Here is a 22,550-nt window from a genome sequence, read left to right on the forward strand (position 1 = left end):
AATTCGCGTTGGTTCGTGGACTAACTGCTCGAAATAATTTTCGGAGAAAGCATTTAGGACAATCTCGGAAGATGTTTTCTGCCTACCACTGGTTTTGAACAAGTATTTTTGCCAACATATGCTATAACCGTATGAGTGGGGTATTTATTTGTTACGAGACTCAAATTTTCTCTGAACTGTTCAGCAACTATATCATCGGAGTCTGGGGGTCAGTAGAAGGAGCCAATTACTAACTTAGTTCGGTTGTTAAGTATAACCTCCACCCATACCAATTTGCACGGAGTATCTACTTTGACTTCACTACAAGATAAACCACTACTGACAGACACAAACACTCCACCACCAATTCTGCCTAATCTATCTTTCCTGAACACCGTCTGAGACTTCGTAAAAATTTCTGCAGAACTTATTTCAGGCTTTAGCCAGCTTTCTGTACCTGTACTTAAAGGGAAATAGGGATACTAAACTCACAATATGAAGAGAGGGACGACTGGCACAAAGCAAAAGAGAAGAAAACGTAATGAAGAATGGAGTCAAATTGTAGAAGCTAATACTGTGTTCAGGAGACTAGATCCATACACAGTCTACAGGCAACAAAAATATAAAGAACGAAGTAGCAGAACTGGATATAATATGAATTAATGGTTAAAAACTTAATATGTCTGCATGTATTTATCTTATTCAAAGTATCTGCATACCTATTAGTCAACATTAATACAGGATATGCTCACTGTCACCTTTACAACAGCTTGAATTCTGAGGATAACTTTCAATAAGATGCCTGAATGTCTTCGGAAGAATGTCATGCACTCTTCAAGAGCCAAAATCAGTGATGTTGGACGATGGAGCCTGGAGCAAACTCAACATTCTCACTCATCCCAAACTTTTTCCACTGGGTTCAGGATGAGACTTTGAACAGGCCAGTCGATTTCAGGAATGTTATTGTCCACAAGCCATTGCCTCAGAGAGCCTGCTGTGTTTTATGACATGGTGCACCGTCATGCTGATACAATTATCCTCTCCAAACTGCACCCAATACACAATGCTGTAAAATGTATTAATAGCCTCCAGTATTTAGAGGCAATAAGGGGAACACACGCTAACCAAAAATAAAAAAATTAGATAACAACCCATACTGCAATGCAACCTCCTCCATAGTTCACAATTGGAACTACATATGATAGTAGGTAATGCTCACCAGACATTCACCAAACCCAAACCCCTCCACCTGATTGCCACAGGATATAGCGAAATTAATCAGTCCAAATCACTTTTTCCAGGTAGCAAGTGTCGAGTGGCATCACTCTTTACACCATCTTGAACGTCACTTAGCACTGAACACAGAAATGTGTGGCTTATGAGGAGCTGCTTGACAATTTTCCACCCTTGTTTTTGACTCACTACACACAGTCACTGTGTTAACGGGACTGCTGTTAGCACTTAGGAACTCATGAGCATTCCTCCCCTGAATTTCATTAGATTTTTTTACAACCAACCCATAATTGCTCAATGGTCCCTGTCCATCAGTACATGAGAGCTGCTTGGTCTTCGTTTGTTGTGTGAACTTTCCTCTGTGTTTCCACTTCACAATCTTGTCACTATTAGTCAACACTGGCTGCTTTAGATGCACTGAAATGCCCCTGATGGACCTGTTACTAAATTTGCATCCAATGGCTAGTCCGTGTTCAATGTCACTGAAGTCTCCTGGCTGAACTGCTCTGCTGTTACTGTTTCTCCACCTTTTATACTAGGAGGTCAACGTCTTGTGGCATCTAGTCGTCAATTACGCATTATAAAGGGTTGTCCAGATACTTCTGATCAGATCGTGTCTACGTAAAATGTGAGTCCTAATTTGTGTGAAAAATTTTACATTTTTTCCAATCACGGGAGGCTCCTGGAAGACGAACTTAAAAGAACACAGTTGAAGTTAATATAAATATGTGACAAGTGCAAATATAGCTAATGAAACTGCTTGCGTGACTGACATCTACAACAATTAAATTGTACACAAAAGTTCTCTTGCTATAACAGACATCTTCCAATAATGTTTCACCCAGTAGCATAAAAACACACAAACTAAAGTTTGTTTTCAGTGTTTATGATTTTCAACTTTCTCAGTAAAAGGGAGGGGGAAAAAAAAGTGTGCGCAGTTCTCTGCCTGTTCCCAAGAAAATGGTCTGTGCAAGAAAAATCAAATATAGTTCCGCAAAAAAATATTTATGCACAATTTTGCCTTCAACGGAAATTCTTTTGAAGACATTAACTGAGTAACATGGAAAATATTTAAAAAATGATAACCTTGTTAATATTGTGATAAAATGCTTCCAGTACTTACAATTTGTAAACCTATTGCCAACACCGTAGCAATTGGAAATGTGCGATTATTCTCAAGGAACAGTGACCATAAGTCTTTTCCATACCGTTCCATCACAAGAAATCGATATTTCTGGTTATTATACATGTGAGACCCAGAACCTATATACATTGGCAGACCAAGACATTTTAACTTCTTTTGCTTTGTCCATTCAGCTACTGAAAGAAAAATAAAACATTTGCTTCATTAAATATGCACAAGGTATAAAGAAAAGAGGAAAAACGGGGGGGGGGGGGGGGGGGGGGGGGAGATCCAGAATTTTCCATGCTGTTAATAAACAGGTTGTGTCACATAAGCCAATTGATGACACAAACTGTGATGATTAGCATCAACACTGATGATGAAAATGACAAGGATGATTTGATACATAAGGACTCAATAGTGTGATTGTAAGTGTTTTACTAAAATATTACGAGAGAATTGTGTATTTAAACCTTTACATTTAGGCTTCGAAGTCACTGTTAATTACATTCTCATTCATATAAACTGACACTGTCACACACAACCAAACAAAGTAGAAGCTGTCAATATAGTCACGTGATAAATTTTCTGCTGTATTTAGGAAATTAAGTTTAATGGTTGATGTGGGGTAAAATAAACGTGGCTAGCTGATCATCTATAAAATAATGGGATGAAGCAACTACATTCCACAAACTTCTCCCAAACAGTAGGAAGAAGTCAGAAATCATAAATGATTTAAAATTTTCACTGTGTTTGTTAAACATCAATCTATCACATAAACCAGAGGTTAGACAATGCAGTAGAGAATTGCCCTCTTGACAAAATATAAAACAGTCACATAAAATCAATATGCTCCCTACAACTTGTCTGCCTCAACAGGGCAGATAGATGTACTTCAGGGGTAACGTAGTCGAAAGGTTATTAGCCCAGACTAATATTTGGCCCCTGAAGAGGCACAGCAGTCTTTTTGGTAGTTGCTGGGCCAAGAGTCCAGATAATTAATTAACCTGACCTTGTAACATTAACCAACATAGCCTTGCCTGCAAGGGAAAGGCCCATCATGTTACAAGTTCCCCTTACATTCAGAAGGATGTTGTTAGTGAAAGAAAAATCAATAAATAATTAAGAAAAAAAATATCTGGCATTCTATGGGCCAGAGTATGAAATATAAGAACAGTTAACTGAGTAAGTAGGTTTAATTACAAACAAGACAATAGGAGTTTGTGTTGCAGCCTACTTCCATGTCATTCAATCTGCACATTGCGCCAATAAATGCAGGCTAACAATAACAAGTACAGACTTTCTGGGGGAGGGGGATGGAGGGGGGGGGGGAGGAAAGAGAGAGAGAGAGAGAGAGAGAGAGAGAGAGAGAGAGAGGGGGGGGGGGGCATCTAATATAAATTAAAGTACAAAGGACTTGATGTGGTCATCTTGCAACTGAGTAATACATTCATAAAGCAAGCATCTGCTTCAGTTGTAACGAGAATTTATTTATTATCTGCATGACCAGTTTTAAAGCATTATAGCTTCATTCTCAATTAATTAAAAACAATCATATAAGCATGGCAGTTGGGCCAGTTAGTATGGAAAGTCAACCTCCCACCATCCCATATGTAAAGGAACTACAAGCAGGTTACAGAGCACATCGCCGGGGCCAACCAGGAAAGCAGCGAAACAAGAACAATGACTAAGTTACACAAACTTGGGACTCATCTTATGTGACTGCAATGTGTAAACTTATGTTTCTGAATAAATCAAGGAAGTTTAACGACATTGAACAGTGATATATGTTCAAAGAGGAAATCCGAACAACCGAATCAAATATGTGATCAGTGTTTGACTTCTTGAGGGTCCGCATAGCAAAATACCATAGTACGAGAGCCACCATTCCAGAGAAAGGTGTATTGAAGTACCTCGAGTCTGGCCTTAATATTTCAATTATTTATACAGCACATGTAACAGTCTGTATGGAAAATAAAGCTACCTCTCAGAATATAATAAAGGGATAGTTTTATAGGAGGACTGACAATGAAGAGTGCAATTTTTCTTTCCATTGCCCAAATAGGGAAATATATGATGACTGTAACAGATTTCAGAAGTATTTCAAGGATTCCTCTTTAAGAAAAAATGAAGAGACACAGCAGCAGAAAATGAATTGTCAGTAGGAAGAAGGCAGACAGAGGTATTCCCAAAATAAAGTTTACATGGAAGAGGCAACAGCAATCACTATGAACTTCCACAAGTGCCATGTGACATCAAGTTTTACCAATGGACAGTCATATAACTTCCTTAAGTCATGAACATTTAATGTAACTATTCACAATATTCCACCCACCAACCACACAATTTGGAACCAGGCAATTGGTGGTGAGGTGGTAATGAAATAGCTTTCTGTCTGTTAAAAGTGGCTGAAGATCATCTTGAACACAAACAATGATTTTATCTATCCAGTCAGCTAAGTTAGCTACCCTAAATAAACATCAAAACTGCAATTGTGTGTCCTTTTTCCGTATTACCTAATCTGAAACAAATTAAATCCAAAAATCTCCATAAAGCACATCCCCATCCCCCCTACACTCACACACACACACACACACACACACACACACACACACACACACACACACACACACACGCGCACGCGCGCGCACGTGCGAGATCGACAGCATTCATTCTGTCAGAGAGAAAACTGATATTCCACATGTGATAATGGTAGAATCCTTCTCATTTTCAAAGTGGAATGGCTCAAATACTGTGCGGATAGAGTTATACCTTACAAGGCAGAGTTTACAGATTGTAGCTTTCAATAAATGGACTTCAGATTGCACTGCAGAGTTCCTCTGCAACTTACAGTCATTCATAAACAGGGTGTATATGTGGACAAGGAAAATAAATTCCCAGATTTCCTGGTTAAAAATACACTTTCTTCAGGGTAAAAACACTTTTCCTGTGTTAAGTGACAGTATATTTTCCCTCAGAACTTATCAATCCTTTGAATGGTTATGGTCTTATACACGGGCGTAGAATTTTCCAGCACTTTAGAAAACGAAATTCAGGGAAAAAGACACGTTTTGGAAATATCTTTAATGTGCAGCAACATGTACGCTGCATATTTTCGTATTACGAAAGTATACACTGGAATTCCACCAATCACCGCATGTTACTTTCCGAATCATTGAAATCAAGATTGCGATGCGCTTTTGTATGCCAGCCGATGACAGTGGATATTCAGAGCATAGGACACGTGATGTATGTAGTCAGCCAACAGCAACATCCACGTTAACTAGCACGAACACACAAACAGGGAAAGTTAATAGTTTAAATTAATATACATAGTGTTGCTACAAGAAAAGCAAAGCTTTCACATATAATATTGGTCTGTAAGATTAATATGCTGCAAGAGAAGCTAAGCTTTCGCATATGATGTTGATCTTCTTTGGCACGAGAGTCAAACGCTCTGTGATTTAAGAAATTCATGGTACATTCTCTCACATAGTTCAACTTATGTAAAAACAATATTTACTTTGAAAGTAACGCTTTTCAAACCACCATTCGCAATATATTCCCGCGGCTTGTTTTGAAATAGGTTCGTTTCAGTAGTTGCTAGAGAGCGCAGATAACAGGCAACACCGCGCTTGCACAGCTACGATGACGTCGGAAGCCTGTCTGTACGACATGTAAAACATTGAAAGCTCATACATTATGTCATAAAAGAAACAAAACATCAGAGGATACTCAAAGAGCATCGGAATTTCGTGAACCATACTAAAATGTGCACATTTAAAGTGCATACTTAAAGCGCACATTCAAATGTCTAGATTCCCAATGAAGTAGACCTCGAACTGATATTAAGCTTTTCAGTGTGGTTTTCGGGATGCAAATTTTCTTGAAGCACCAGTACCGTATTATATCATGCTTGGTTCTTTATTATGGCATAATGCCATACGTGCTGAAAGATGAAAACATGCACTTGAAATGCAGCGAACAGTTGAAACTAGCCAGTACTGTGGAATTAAACATTTTGTTTCAAATACATCGACTGACTCTTCGGAAAAGGTTAATAAAAGTCAAATTTCTTAAGCAAACAGACAAAAATAACTTCATTGTTCTGCAAGGTGATTAATGCTCGAGTGTCAGAAAGGCGTAAATAAAATAAAATCTGAAACCATATTTTAGCCTTCCGTAATTATGTCAATGTATTTTAATTCACTTGATAGCTTCCAGCCACATTTGACGTAAGAGTAAACGAAGGGGAAACAGCAAAATCACTAAATGTAAAAACTGGTCATGTGGAGACTACCCAGTATAACTCAGACTGCTCTGCACCTCTGCGTATCAGCCCCGGATGTACGATATTTGCTAACCGAGCAAACACTAAAAAATAAAAAAATAAAAAATAAAAAAAAATCGAATTTTCAAAAATGTGTTCATCTTGTAGCGCACATCTTTCTGAAAAGTCTGAAACATAAAACATATGTATTCGAGGAAATATAAGACATGTTATTTGGTCTTAAGTGTGCCAAAATGCAGTGCCACGCCTCTTCATACAGCATTCCTCTACCCCAAGTCACTGTACTTTGTTCTGTAGAATTGAAACGTGTATATTTTGTACTGGATGCCATCAAACTATATTCAGGACAGTGGAAATTGAAATGTCCTGTGGTGCCTCTCCTGCTCCCAGTCTGCCGGTATGATAGCCTGCCCCTCTTTTTCAAAAAAAAAAAAAAAAAAAAATTTCTCGCAATTAACAGCGAATGGGATTATTTGTACTCGGGAGAACAAGAACTCTTCAGAAAATTTGCACTCTTTATTGCCTATTAGCTAATAACTTGCTGTTTTGTGTGACATAAAATTAAATACAGGATACATAAAACCAATAAAGTCAAGAGACAAGCAAGAAATTACACATTTCTTCAATCCTTAGCTCCTAGCATTTTTTCTCTTTCTAATCTTGCTACAGCTTCACACGGCATGTTTTCCTTTCTGCGAAAGAATCTATTACCTCATCAAAGATTGTCAAACTCTTTTGCTACATGAAAAATCGAAATGTCGTTATCTAATACTGAAAAACCTGTTAATACAAATAATACCCAAGATTGGTGTGGTTACTCGATCTGATTATGTCTATTTTGTCACTGTCTGCTAGATAAAACAAAATAGGCCTTTCTAATATTGCAGCAATTTTGCAACCCACCAAATAAACGAGACTGTTTTGGCACAAATGGTCATTTTTATAACACGACGGAATATAATTCACGAAGTACCAATATCAAATGCCTATTAGACTTACTACAAGCAAAAAGCTTTACGTTGGGAAATAGTTTCACATTTCATTCATACGCACCAGTTTCTCAAGCATGGGATAAGTAGTATTACGAAATTTTCAAATAAATTTGGAAACGTTTTATTCTTCCATAATTTGTGTGATGTCCCCGTTTCTTCTCCTTCCTCGTTGTAACAAACAATCTTGACATCACCAATTCTGTAGCTATTCCTGCCATTGTCAAAACTTGTTCGCAAAATTAACTTCACTAACCCTGCCAGAATCACAGGTTTAGTAATCCCGTGATTAATCTCTGGTTAGGCCTTGTTACATGTCCGTACAACACGTTTTCCGTGTTACTTCCAGAATAGAACTTAAGCGGCTGCTAGCCGGGGACTGTACAACTGATTTTTGCTAGTGTCGAGATCTGGTCAAAACAATTTTTCTTGGATACACCGAGAAGATAATACATAATATTTCTCACCTGTTATTCATGTTGATCGTTTATTTCCAGTCTGGTAGTCTGAATCCATGGATTTTGCTAGCAATTAGAACAACACTAATCATTCGCCAACCCAACCACATTAGCGTTCATTCGTTCGGCTTTACTCCGCCCAGATCGTATAGCCCCGTCCCCTTTTGTCTGCAGAAAGTTTATTTCTAGATGCGACGAGGATTCTCCTGACAGAGACATCACGTACACTACGCACGCATTCAAAAATCAACTTCAGTTTCATTCAGAAATGTACTTAAAATGTGTTCAGTAATGTTAAAAAACCAACAGGAATGCGCTTCAAAATCATATGAATAATCGATTTGTGAAACAAGTTTTTTTTCCTCCGGAATATGAATTTGGCGCCTTGTTTTCTTGTTGGAACTAGCTGCTTGCTGTGACTGCTTGCACAGCCAACAGCCACATTCCTAAGTCCAGAAGCAGGAGAATCTACTACTCAAACGCGACTCAACTGCGCATGCGCATGAGCCCGCTCGTACATGCTAAAACGAATCTGACTTCACGCTCAGTGGAGGCAATTTGTTGTTATGAAGCATTGCATAGTCTTCCTAAGGCCTTTGACACATTTTGCTGTTGGCAGACGCTTGCATGAGCACTGTGTGTCGTCGTATATGGCGCATTTCCTTTTCAATTTATTTTCGATTTTTTTCTCTAGTTTATGTTTTATTGTTGAAGTATTATTCTGCAGTAGTATCCTTTCTTAGGTAATATCCTATGTTAGAGTCTTGGCTCTTACCAGTCAAAATTACAAAAATTTAACAGAAAACTAAAAGAATGAAAAATTCCCGGGTTTTTCCCGGTTTTCTGCCAGATAAAAAATTCCCGGGTTTTTCCCGGATCTCCCAGGTCGTATACACCCTGATAAAGTACTTCTGCGAGCAATGTCCGTAAGTGATGCTAAGTAGGAAACCTTCAAATCTCTTTTCAAAGGATCCTACAACAATAAACAGAATTTTGCAGAGCTTTACCCTGCGAAGATAAGGATGTAATCTTTCTGAAAGTTAGTAAGAGTCATGCAATGTTGGAATGCTCATTGCAATGCAAGACAGCGCCCTGTTCCGTTTCAGGAGAATAAATTTGCAATCTGTGTTGTACTACTAAATAAAAACTATTTGGGCCAGTAAATAATTTATTAAAACATGTCACAGTCCCAAAAGGGTTTTCCATATTCCTTTGTGGAATAAATGTGTACATTGCATTGTTTGGCTCCTGGTAAAAAAATAAAAAAAATCATGGTTATATTCTGGCGTAATGTTTAGTAATATATAGTTCCTTATTCCAATAACTGAAAGTCAGTTTTATCATACATGCATGACCTGAGCAATTCAAAATAATGTGACACAAGGGTTATTCAAACACAAAAATATATGTACTGTTCATGCAGTTTATGGAGCCACCCAACAATGTAAAGCTAGAAAGCTCAAATATTAAGAGTCTGGGCATTTTGGAAGCTTGGAAAAGAAAGAGCACACGAAGCTATTATAGTATTGTGAAGCCATATAGCATGAATTCATAGCACACTGTAGTTCTCAACAATGAGTTCAGTTTTATGGCTTGCGTTGTACAGATTCTTTTAGTGTCATGATTCACAAGCAACCCATGAGTGTGGTTTTTATGAGGCTTAAGGAACATGGCAGTAGAGGGGGAAGATGCTGCAGGCAACATATTGAACCCTCCCCCTGCTATAGAAGATGAGGGAAAGTGATGGAAATGACTACCTGGAAAATATATCCTAAAGCAGTACATAAACCTGGGTCTTTGAAATTAGTAAAGAAAACTTGCATTTTGGATATACCGTAAATGGCTAGGTGAACAGCAGTCAAGGTATTACTATGGATAATGAAAAGACTCTTTGATGTGTATGTTTATAAGGGTCATAGCATACAGGTATGTAATTTGAAGATTACTTTTGTAAATCAAGAAAGGTCACAGGTTACAAGTGAAATAAAAGTATTTTTTTTTTTTTTTTTACTATAATGTATGAAAGGTTTATAAGGAGTTTGTTGAGTAGATCTGTTGAATCATAGGTAAAGGTAGGCAACAGCTCTTCAGATACCAAAACTGTATACAAAATGTTTCTCTACAGCAGGAGTGCTCAACCTTTTTAGGTTTGATATCTACTACATACCATTTAGTCTATTTAGAAATCTACAGACTTAAAAATTTGTAAAGGTTTAATCACAATATAACACTATAACCAAAATAAACCATTACACAAAATACATACAAGGTAATTTTCTTTAAATCAAAAGTTGTAGGCCTACTACTCTACTGATACTGGACCAAACAAATCTGTGTAACGAGCAAGACTGTGTCGAATTGTTCATTAAAAGCCTTGCAGTTCGCGAAATCTGTCTAAATTCCAATCAAATTGAGTGGTTTGACACCCTTCATGATTTCCTAGTAGAAATTCATCTTACTTTGGATGAAAATGTCAAGAACAAAATAAGCAATATTTGAAGGTATTTGGAAAGATTTTGAAGACTTTCCCTGCTCTATCTAGTATAGTAATAACAACTGGATTGACAATTGCTTGGAAAAGACAATAATTTTGGAATCCACATGAAGTGTAAATGAAATGAGCAGGTACTAGAAACTTCCAGTGACTATGTTACAGAAAATACATCTTTGTCACTGACAAGTTTCTGGTTAAGCTTAAAGACAAGAGTTTCCAATGCTATCAAATAAAGTGGTACCAAGATCATTACCTGCCTCATCTACATATCTGTGTAAAAGGCTTTTCCTTCTTACACATGAATAAAAAATAAATCCAGAATCTAACTTCACCGTGAAAGTAATTTTAAAACGACCTTCTGTGGTTCGTTTCAAAGTTATGTCACACATAAAGCAGGTGGATCCTCCTAAACAAATTTTGAGGAAGCATTGAGCCAGTTAATTTCATAATGAAAACTTTTAGATTAACAGAGAAGTGTAAACTACTTTAATATTGAATGCTAGACCTACCAACTGTCTAAAGATTTTACCTGCCCTTTTGATTCATTACAGGTAAAATGTGAAACATTATAAAACTGTTAGGGCTATTAAGCCATTTGCACTGAATTCAATTACTTCCACGTTACAGTGCATACCTTTTTGTGTTACATCCATCATTTTACATTACGTGTTTTTTTCTTTGTGGAGGATCAAGAACACCCTGTTTCTAGCGTATCAAACCTTCATGATTCTCAAAGGAGTGCAGATGATTCAAAAAGCAATTCTGCTCGTGTATGACCAGCTCATTCTTGCCTTCCCATTGCTGTCTGTTTCCTTGCTGTGCTGAGCCCTGTTGACACCTGGGCTTGGCGGCACCCACAGTACGGGCAACAGGACGGATCGGTCGGCCACAGACGGGTTTGGGCGGGTAAATGTGGTGCAGTGTGCATCTCTGGTTGTGACTACAGCCATTATGAAATACATGAAATGTATTGGCAGTTGCGAATACGAACAACCATCCGGGAAAAACAATAATGAAAACTTGTGTTGGACCAGGACCCTCACCCAGATTTTTCACTTTATGCAAGCTGTCACCTTAACCACTTTAGCTATCCATGCGTGACTCATGGCCAGGCCCGAACCGCCACATGTTATATTTTCTGTGTCACAACCTGTACTCATACACAGAGTACCTAATTTCTAAACAGGGAAGAGCATTGTAATTGAAAGTCGCTACCTGGTGTTGGCGGATACATACAATATTGCAGTGCCTGCACTGCTAAGAATAATGCTGCAATATTCCTTCAGAAATTTGTGCATTCATCTGAAAGATCTGACTCATACCGCGGTGGCAATAGACCGGTCGATTGCGACCAATGGGTTGGGAACCCTTGCTCCAGAGTGCATTTCATCTGACATACGTACATGTTGGTTCACAAAGAGTAAAAGGTCAATTTAATATTATCATAATTGCATATTGGGACTTTTAGTCTATTAGAGGAGAACAGGGACATCTTACTTTTCGTGGGCGAGTGTCAGGGAAACACTAACGGTGTGTTACACATAAAGGAGTGTTTGTTGTAAAACTGCAAAACAAGTAGCAAAGTACTCTAAATATGACTCAGTAGTAACAGCTGTAGGTACAAAAAATCTTTAAAAAATACCAGTGATATCGAGTAAATAGTAAACTCAGAGTTGCCACAAGTTACCCCAAATGAAATTCCCTGATATTTCCCATTCTGTATTTTTAAACATGTTATTAACTGTTTTTTATAGCTGCTCTAAACTTTGTGCTATGTATTTAAAATTTTCTGGCAACATCATCGTCTGAATTTACTCACGTACAACTCACCCAAATGACCACATGATGTGATCGCACAATGACTAAAAATGCAACGGAATCCACAGCTTGATTCACTTCGAAAGATTCTTTCGTGGTTTTGAAAGGTACTTTTGTTTTAGGTGCTGCAGCTGTCTTACGATTTTTTTGTGCCACTATGGCTTATATGTCGACATAAGATGCTAACAAAGTACTAAGACAAAATTTGCAAGATGCTATTGTGTCACTGACAAAAATTCTTTCTAAACAGTTTGAAAACTTACTATCACACAGCCATTCAGCACGACATTTCTGGGCATACTGTGCCTTTACTTTAGCCATGTTTAGCACTAAAATATATCCAGTGATGTAAAAAACACACATTAACACCAGCACTGTAGGTATATTCAATGCATGCCGCTGCAGATGTATTCATACTAGAAGATGTAACAATACAGGAACGAGAACAGAATACTGTGTATTATAAATGTTTAGGTGATTAATTCAAGAGCTAGTAGACATTAATAAATTACATAGTGCTATTTTCTGCAAGTTGAATGGATCAAGTGATTTTTAAAAGTAATTTTACCGTAAAACCACCCTAATATGTTTTAAGATCTGCCATAATTCCAACTAGCCATTACACAGGTACTCAAAACCACCAGATTTAGTGGGAAAACCACTAACTTGGTAGCACTGGTACAGTCACAATCATCAAACACAAATCCAAACAGAGTACAAAACTGAGCAATATGAGTATACATTCTAAAAAATGTACAGGAAAGAGGAAAAAGTACAGCCTATAGCATGTCACGCATGGCTTCCTGATTTCTACGAACTCTGAGGAGGACAGCAATTAAAAAGACTAATAAGCAAAGGACCTTCCACAATTGCCCAAAAACTGAAATGGGTTTTCAAAACAAGTGTCACATATTTGATGATCATTAGCTAAAAATCTGGAAAAATAATGGAATAATCTAGGGGCAGGAGAAAAAGCAGAAAATCAGGAGTCTGCCGCTTAAATCAGGAGAGTTGGAAGGTATGTGCTAGCACGGTAAGAACAGTGGTTTTCAATAGATGGGTATGTTTGCTTTCAGAACGCATGCTCATTGAAAAAGGAATTAATGAAATCAGCCACCTCATCAAAAGAGGAGCACAAAGAACAGAAACATCTGGAAAGTAGGGTGATGAGGCGTACCTTGCCGATCTTCCCTCTTCACTGAAAAACCAGTGGAAAGCTTCCACAATGAATGGCAAAACTTGACATTAGAAAATGATAGGTTACATCAAGCTATGCAAGAGTATGTCGAAAATGGCAAAGTCTGTCACTCACTTAAGTGTCACTCTATTATGCACAACTAAAAAGTCAGGGTAAAAAAATAATGCAGCCATTGAAGATAAAATCCCATTAAGGTCAGTGAGATGATGTGCAGCCTTTAAGAGTCTATGCATCACTTAACAGTTGTAGCACTTCATTTACCAAGCACTGACAAAAATGTGAATGTCCGCTGTCTTTTGATTGATGTGACTGCCTCGGAGTGCTTAGCTCCTTCCACATGGATGATTTTGGCCATCTCCCCCAAGGTTGCTGAGAGCAAAAGACTTGATTCATACTGTGCAATATGTCTGGAATTCTGATGTCTTGTGGGCCTTGATGACCTCAAACCTCCAGTCACTCAGCCATTCATCACTGAATTCCACCTTTCTTGGTTTCACCATGATGTACTACTAGAGCACTGCAGGAGTTGCCACATGACTGAGGATGCAAAGTTGTTTGTTGCCAACACTCCTGCAACAATCAAAGGCTGGTGCACCTTTGAAAGTGAGATGTCGCACAAAAAAACCCATTTTCCTGACGAGTCATGGATGTTTCTGTCGGATTCTTTGATACCTTCAACTCCTGCCTGTGTGTTTGTGGAGGCCAGACATTGAGACTGTACCTGCAGAATGCGAGAATGAAACATTCACAGCATCCCTCATGACTCAAACAGTCAGAGTTATTGAAACGAGGTTTCGGCAAATGATAGCATGGAAATATCTGAGTATTTTTCTACATAAGCATGTGGAATTGTTTTATCTACCGCATTATATGAGTAACTGTAGACTTATGTAATGGAATGATGCAATTTTTTAAAGTCTTCGATAGCTGCTGAAATGAGACTTAGTGTGGCTTTGCACCAAGATAAGTTAAGAAATTATACCAAAAATGTGATTTTTCATAAGCTTATGACCAGGATTCTATCAACTGCAAGTGCATTAGGACGTTAGCGAAGCGACACTGTGCAAACTACACTTTATTTTGCCAAAGGAACTAAATTTTAACAAGGAAAGAAGAGAAATTTAGCTGTTATTTGAAATTTGCCATTTCTGAGTGGGTGGTTTTCAAGAAACAGCAAGTTTTAGTTGCTACAAACATAATGAAGGGGCTGGACCAATGATGATATTGAAAAACATACAATTGTACCATGAAATACCTTATTTCTGAGAATTGACACCTGAAGGTTACACAAAAGAGGTTGTAAAACATAAGGTGTACAAAGAGATGGTTGAAAAAATTCTAGACTGTATTCCAACTGCGCACCACAGTGTTAGTTATTATAAAGCAGCTGTGGACAATATTGTCCATACCTGCTTTATTATAACTAAATGTAATTTAAATCCATCTTTGCAGCTACAGTCCACGAAACAATAGAGCCAAACAAGGAAATATATATAAAAAAAAAAAAAAAAAAAAAAAAAAAAAAAAAAAAAAAAAAAAAAAAAGGGCACGTGGCGTTTCCTGATGTGAGCAAAAATTACTAAGACCAATATCTTTTGTAACAACCTGTTTTTAGGTAGAAAAAGCAAGACAAATGGTATGTGTGTTTCATTAAGAACACTGATGTTATTTTATTTCAATAAAAGAAAATACATTTATTGATAAAAACACACATTTCCTTGGAGTCTTAAGACAGATTTAAAATACCTTTACTGATTTCAGAAATAACCTCAGAAAAAAGCAGGCCTCTTGAAAGAAGTGTGTAAGGCAGGAATAAGTTGTGTAAACCAACTCTATAGGTGACCACCAATAAATTGTTGGTTCTACTACGTTTGCTATTGTTAGTTATTACCTACTGTGTTATGTCTAATATTTTGTACGTATTGTGTGATTTTTCTCTCGAGAAATATGTAAGTACATAGCGTACAAATCACCAGCGACTGCTGAAATTTTCTTCTTCTTTTCGCCCATACTTTTTAACATATAAACTACTTTAAATGCCGAAATGTAGTCGAATAAATAAAATGTCTATTAAACCTCACACTGTGCAATGTGCTAGCTGTCAGAAGGTCTTAATTCCTGAAATTTATTGCCCATGGCCTGTGGCCTGCCAAGGAGCACCACAGTCCTGGGTTCATGGATAAACCACAAAAATCCGCCGCACTATGTCACACACAGACAGACATGGCTGCAAGCAGATCAGTGAGACTAAATCCGATGTGCAGGCCCTGTAAATTAGTGGGAAATGATGGGCTTTAGATTGGCGGGCCTGATCTGCTAGACACACCCACAGAAATGGGCTGTGGTTTTGGCCTGTCATTGAAATCCACTTGTGTGGCCAGCTATTCACAACTCATAGACATCATGTTGATGAAATGAGACAGGTGTGATCAATCCATGCAACAGATAACTTGTGCGAATACTCTGAGAATCAATAACAATGAGGATAGGTAGCAGCTCTCCATAAAGATGATCGCCGAGCGACAGACAGGCACACAGAAAAGACAATCACACTCTCACAACTAAATTTTCAGCCACAGCCTGTCAGAAAACGAGAGCACACACGCATTTAAACAGTCACTCATGCACACATGTCCGACGTCTGTGTCTATGGTCTATGAGAATCAGATCCACACAAACCACTCTTCACACCTCCCTGCCCCTCACTGGCACTTGCTACATTACAGGCAAGAAATGGTGGCAGCACCGACTGCCTATCTCAGTAAACAAACCATTTCATCTACTGAGACAAAAATGAAATTTTTCCAGTGTTCTTTTCACACTTCCCTCACATGTTTGAAATTTCCTGATATTCCCTGATTTCCAGAACTTGTAGCAACCCAGAAGCTACTAACTGTGGATAAACATCAGATCTACGCTACACTGGAAAAGGCAGCAGCTTTTTTCCCCCCCAAAATGCTTTCTTTCTGATTTAGTTTATTAATTTTAAATAGTATAAGTATGCATAGTATTAAGCAGTATAATGATAGTTTATGGTTAATATTGTACACAAATTAAGTTTATATGATTTCCAAGTGTAAATCTATCATATGTAGTTGATTTTTCAGGCCAAAATCTCTTTTCTTATACCATCCATTACGAATCATTCATTTATTTCTCAGACATGTATCTAGTAATAACTCACCTTCCTCATTTCTGTGATCTTCTCCATGGCTTACTATGAATGCTTCATATCCTCTTTCATCATTCCAAACACTAGCATTAAAGTCTCCTACATAATCACAATCTTGTTAGATGTAACAGCACCTTCCAGAATACTGATAACATCACTTATGATGTGGAATATATTTTATGAGGGGGTTACCTCCTGATGCAGAGAGGTTTAGAGTAGCAGGATGCGCCCAAGGATATGGAAAGCACCTATGGCACACTTGCACAAGTTCAAACAAAATAAATAGATAAAATATGGGGTTTAGATAGATAATTATTTTGATTTTAATATTAGTTAACTGCTTTTAAGTACACGATGCCTTTAAAAAGTAAATTACACACATTGTTTCACGTTAATACCATAACATAATCTGAGTGATACATTGTCAGAGGAGGGGCATATGTTTTGGGTTTCCTGCAGACATAGTTTTGTAAGTATAGTTAACAGGTGCATCACAATATGTGAGTAAAATGGTGTGACAACTGGACATGTACTCTGAAACTGAAGTAAACAGGACAGTGTGGTTATTGTGGGTGAAACATCCAAGTTGCAAACAGATTCCCTATGAAATTCTAGCAGTATATGGATCAAATGCTATGTCGTGTCCAGCTGCAGTGAAATGACCAAGACTGCACAGATGTAAATGATGGCGATCAGGTGAGAAAGGCCATCAACACTGACCACTGACAATGTCCAGGAAATCGAGGAACTAATTCCCAGCAATCACAGATCTTCCAATGATGAGGACCTTCATACAGTACTTCCTGAATGTATCCGTAACCAAGCAGCAGATTTCTATTGTTGAGGAACTGAATGATTGGTAGAACATTCTAATCATTGTTTACAGAGACTTGGTGACTTGAAAAATAGTGTTGTGTATCAGAGTCACTTAGAAGCATACTGTAGCATTCAATCAAAGTTATTTGGCATGCCATAATAATTTGTAACTTGTTTTTTGAAGTCTCCTTCAATTAAACATACCATTACAATCCACACCTCAGGAATGAGCATAGCAAACTACTTTCATTCGTGTTAATAAGGTAAGTTAAAAATTTATGCAGCAGCTATTTTCTTGGGAATGATTCAACTGTATGAAATTTCAAATAAAAATAAACAAGAAAAACTAAAATAAACAAGAAAAACTGATCCATTGATCATAATAGTGCAACTATTTACATACACAAACAGATTGATTGATCACAAAATTAATCAAGTATTTAAAAAACAGCTGATAAACTGTGTTAAAAAGGAAAATACCAATAGCAGTTAACAGGCACAAATTGTTGAGAGATCCCACAACAAAATGAAACACTGTTTACCTGTGCTGAATAATTCAACTTACTGTCTTTGGGCTTAGCCACTTTCATGTAGAAATGCATTTCAACAAACAAGGGACCATTTTCATGTGGTTCCTGCAAAAGAAATTACAAAGATACAGTTTTACAGAAGTCTTTAATAGTAATAGCAAGAAAAGTGTAATCTTAATGTAATCTCTTCTTGTGACAGTGAAAATTATATCAACAGATTCATAGTTATGTTTTACAAAAACAGTTTTTTTTCCAAGGCAGAAAAATTAAGGATCAGTTACTGTGCTTGTGGAATATGGGAATCATGACAGAACTGATAACACTAAGAAATTAATACCATGCCTTGAGGTCTGCCGGATTACTTCATTTGTTGTTTTTTTGTACTGAAAACGGGACTGTATTGACAAATCTTCGCAATGATCCCTCATAACAATCCAAAGCAACAAATTTTCTACTGGAGATGATGTAGCCTATTCCACCTAAAAGATAAGCCAAGAGAAAATACAAGAATCATTTCTTTTTTGTAAAATAGAGGATGCCTCATGAAAGATGCCCAGGAGGTGTCCGCAGGTCGTGTGGCATGGCCACCAGCTGCTGCCACAGCCGCAACCCCCCCCCCCCCCCCCCCTGGAGCAACTGAATTACATTCTCCGCCAGGGTTTTGACTACCTCTCATCATGCCCTGAAATGAGAAATGTCTTGCCCACTATCCTTCCCACCCCTCCCACAGTGGTATTCCACCATCCACCAAACCTACACAATATACTCAGCCATCCCTACGCAACCCCTCTTCCCAGCCCTTTTACCTCATGGCTCCTACCTCTGTAATATACCTAGATTTAAGATCCATCCTATACAACCTCCCGCCACCACCTACTCCAGCCACAAACATCACCTATCTCATCAGAGGCAGGGCTACCTCTGAAACCATTCATGTGTTCTAAAAGCTAATGTGCAACCACTGTGCTGCATTCTGTGTGGGCACGACAACTAAAAGCGGTATGTCCGCGTGAATGGCCCCGACAAACTGGCCAGGAAACAAGTGGACCACCCAGTTGCAGAGCACACTGCCCAACACGATGTCCTTCATTTCAATGATTGCTTCACTGTCTGTGCCGTCTGGATCCTTCCCTACCAACACCAGCTTTTCTGAAATGCACACGTGGGAGCTATCACGCCAATAAATCCTGTTTCCATAACCCTCCTGACCTCAACCTTTGTTAGTCATTGTCCTCTCTCATACGGCCCTTTCTCTGTTCCCATTCCAGTAAAACACAGCCCTCATTCCTCCATCGCATCCAGTCTTTTTACTTCTCTCCTCTTCCACTATCCCCTCCCCTCCCCTCCCCCCTCCCCCTCCCCATCTAACCTCCTGACTGCACATAGCTGCCCTGCCCTCTTTCCACTCAGCCCTGCGTGCTCCCCAACAGAACGTCACTGTCCACTAGCCCTACCATACTATCCCTCCCCCTCCCTCTCCCCATCATAGCTGCCTCCTTACCCCCACCCAGTCACTACTCCCATCATGCACTGGTGCTGCTGATCGCAGTGTGGCCTCCGTTGCCTGAAACTGCAGGTGTGTGTGTGTGTGTGTGTGTGTGTGTGTGTGTGTGTGTGAGAGAGAGAGAGAGAGAGAGAGAGAGAGAGAGAGAGAGAGAGTTGCATTTGCATGAATGTGTGTGTGTGTGTGTGTGTGTGTGTGTGTGTGTGTGTCATCTAATTTTGATGATGGCCTTACTGACCAAAAGCTACATTTGTGATAGTCTTTTCGTTGTGCCTATCTGCAACTCAGCATCTCCACTATATGGCCAGCAGAAACTTTCCCTAACACAATATTACTGATTAAAATATCCAAACATTCATTATTAGTCTCACGATTGATTTGTTTTATGTTTTAAATTGACATGTTACATTAATTTTAATTAATTAATTTACTTTTTCAGTTTACCATTTCAAATATGTGTATTTTGTTAACTGAAAATAATAACTAACTCATTATCAGATACAAAATGATTATAGTAATGATAATCTGTAAATAAGTGCTTAAAACGTGACATTTTCTTATGTCCTGCACATAAAATAAACAAAATTTCATCTCGTAATATACACGACAGAGGAACACAATATAAAACAAAATTCAGCAGTATTTCAAATTGTGACGGGTGACCCTATAAATACTCTAATTTGTATGAGGCATATTTCAGTACATTTGTAAACCTTGGCGATAAGAATTGATTATGTGCTAGTCACTGCAGCTTGTGATTAAACTGTTTCTCAACTGGAGATTGACACCATCACAACTCAACAGAACTAGATCTAAAAATCTCTCAAAGTTGTTTCGACATCAAAATTGTTACATTCCACCTGGATTTTCCATTGCTTGATATTTTAATTAGGTATTTGAAAATGCTCTGATAGGACTTTGTGTACAGCTTACTTTCCAAAAATTGTATTTTTGAAACCAGCTTTATTACAAGTGGATGTATGTAGCTTTCTAGCTTCTTTAATTTGTGTTTTAACAAAAGTTTTCATTTTCAAACTTACGTCAGGGTAAGGGGGTATTTCACAAAATTTCAAATTATTACAAAATCTGATTATACAGTTTTCAGGAACGTTAATTACAAATCAACTTTTATATGAGAAGAATTTTTTATATAGCTATGTTTTAAAGATATTCCTTCCAAATCTAATATGTCAAATTATCTTTCAAACACACCACACACACACACACACACACACACACACACACACACACACACACACACAGATTTATCAAGATCATTTATCAACACTTAGAAATGTTCTCTTCTAAGACAATAGCTGTGTCCATGGTCAGTAGTGTACAGATAGGCAATGTGTGTGTGTGATGAAGCCTCTTATTGGCTAAAGCATGATTGACAAAACACACACAAAACCATCACATAAGTTTCACGATATGGATTCAACATATGGGGGGTGGGAAAGACTCTGACACACCTGCTGTATTCACCAGCCCTCACACTGAATGATTATCACATGTCTGGACAACTCAAAGGGGCTATGAGAGGAAAGAAATTTTATTCCAATGAAGAGGTGCAACATAGGGCGTGCAAATGGCACTGCATGTGAATAAAGTAACCCCCCGCAAGTGGAATCCATGCACATCCTATGTGCTGGAGGACGTGTGTTGAAAGAAAGGGAGACTGTGTCAAGAAATGAAAGACTTGTGTCGCACTTTTGTTAAATACAAATTTAAAAATATACTTCTGGTTTTCATTTGATACCAGTCTCACAGCTATAGCAGATGTATGTAGAATGTTTGATGGAGCCACCAGCGTGCTGTCTGTGAGCTTGCACATATTATTATTATTATTATTATTATTATTTCAGCTGCACACTGAGCTTCACGTTCTCGCAATGACCTTTGAAAGTAAGTGTGTGGTCAAGCTTTATTTGGAGGTATGTAGGAGTGTCCCAGCATTGTACTTGCTTTCCCCACCAAGCTATTAACAGTTTCTCCCTAGTTTGTCTATTTCTCAAGTCCCCCCCCCCCCCCCCCCCCCCCCCGCTCTCTCTCTCTCTCTCTCTCTCTCTCTCTCTCTCTCTCTCTCACACACACACACACACACACACACGCATGCGCGCGTACGTTTTGAATGGGTTAGACTTTAGGTGCTTATTGTGATAGTATTCTCCCAGATCTTCAATGACTGTAGTCAGTTTCATTTCTACCTCCTCAAGAGTTCTTCCTTGGGCTGCAACTGCTGTGTCATTAGCATAAATGAAAGCTCTTATGTCTGTTCTGACAGGTTGGCACCGGAGCAGAAATTTTACAGCAGCGACGACAGCACGGTGCCTTGAGGAAGACCATCCTTCTTGATTCTCCATTGGCTCACCCCCCACATTGAAGTATAAAACCCACTCTCACAGATAAAATGTAAAACTAAAGCTGCTGTGGAGGCATTGTCGCCCAACACTGAGGGTAGGATGAATTAACTGGCAATTTGGGAATCGTTCTTGGGAGAAGCTAATAGTCGAATGCATCATAAATTATTGAAGTTACTTTTCCCTGGCTGAGAAAGCTGGACATGACAAATGATCTTCAAGAAGTGCATGAGCTGTGTCATGACATCTGAACATTCCATAGGCCACCATTCAAAAAAGCTACGAACAACTGTCCTACAATCACTAGGGCAGTTCCATGCTGTTATGGATGCAAGTGGTCTCCACAATGAGCAATTTTTTTAACCTGGAATCTAAAAATGGTATGTAATTAACAAAAGCTAACCTCTCATGTGGAAATTAAAATGTGTATCTCTCAATGGTCTATTCTGTTCCCCATGCACTTACAAATGATTCAACAAAGTTTCATTGTCCTATAATCACTTGCTTTTTGTGCCCCCCCTCAAGTTGTGCAAGTTTAATTACAATCATCCAAAATGTAGTTCTACTGCCCCTAGGGATATGTTT

General features: G+C 38.3%; 1 protein-coding gene across 1 annotated transcript in view; it reads right to left on the minus strand.

Moving 5' to 3' along the window:
• Positions 1-22,550, minus strand: part of LOC126472464 (serine/threonine-protein kinase VRK1) — a 248,678-nt gene that overhangs the window by 112,505 nt on the left and 113,623 nt on the right. Inside the window, exons 4-5 of the mRNA XM_050099936.1 lie at positions 18,137-18,206; positions 2,336-2,532 (exon numbers count right to left, since the gene is read on the minus strand). Of these exons, the coding sequence (XP_049955893.1) occupies positions 2,336-2,532; positions 18,137-18,206 (267 nt within the window). The remainder of the gene's footprint in view (positions 1-2,335; positions 2,533-18,136; positions 18,207-22,550) is intronic.

Source organism: Schistocerca serialis, chromosome 1 (genome assembly GCF_023864345.2).
Source record: "Schistocerca serialis cubense isolate TAMUIC-IGC-003099 chromosome 1, iqSchSeri2.2, whole genome shotgun sequence".
Lineage (NCBI taxonomy): Eukaryota > Metazoa > Arthropoda > Insecta > Orthoptera > Acrididae > Schistocerca > Schistocerca serialis.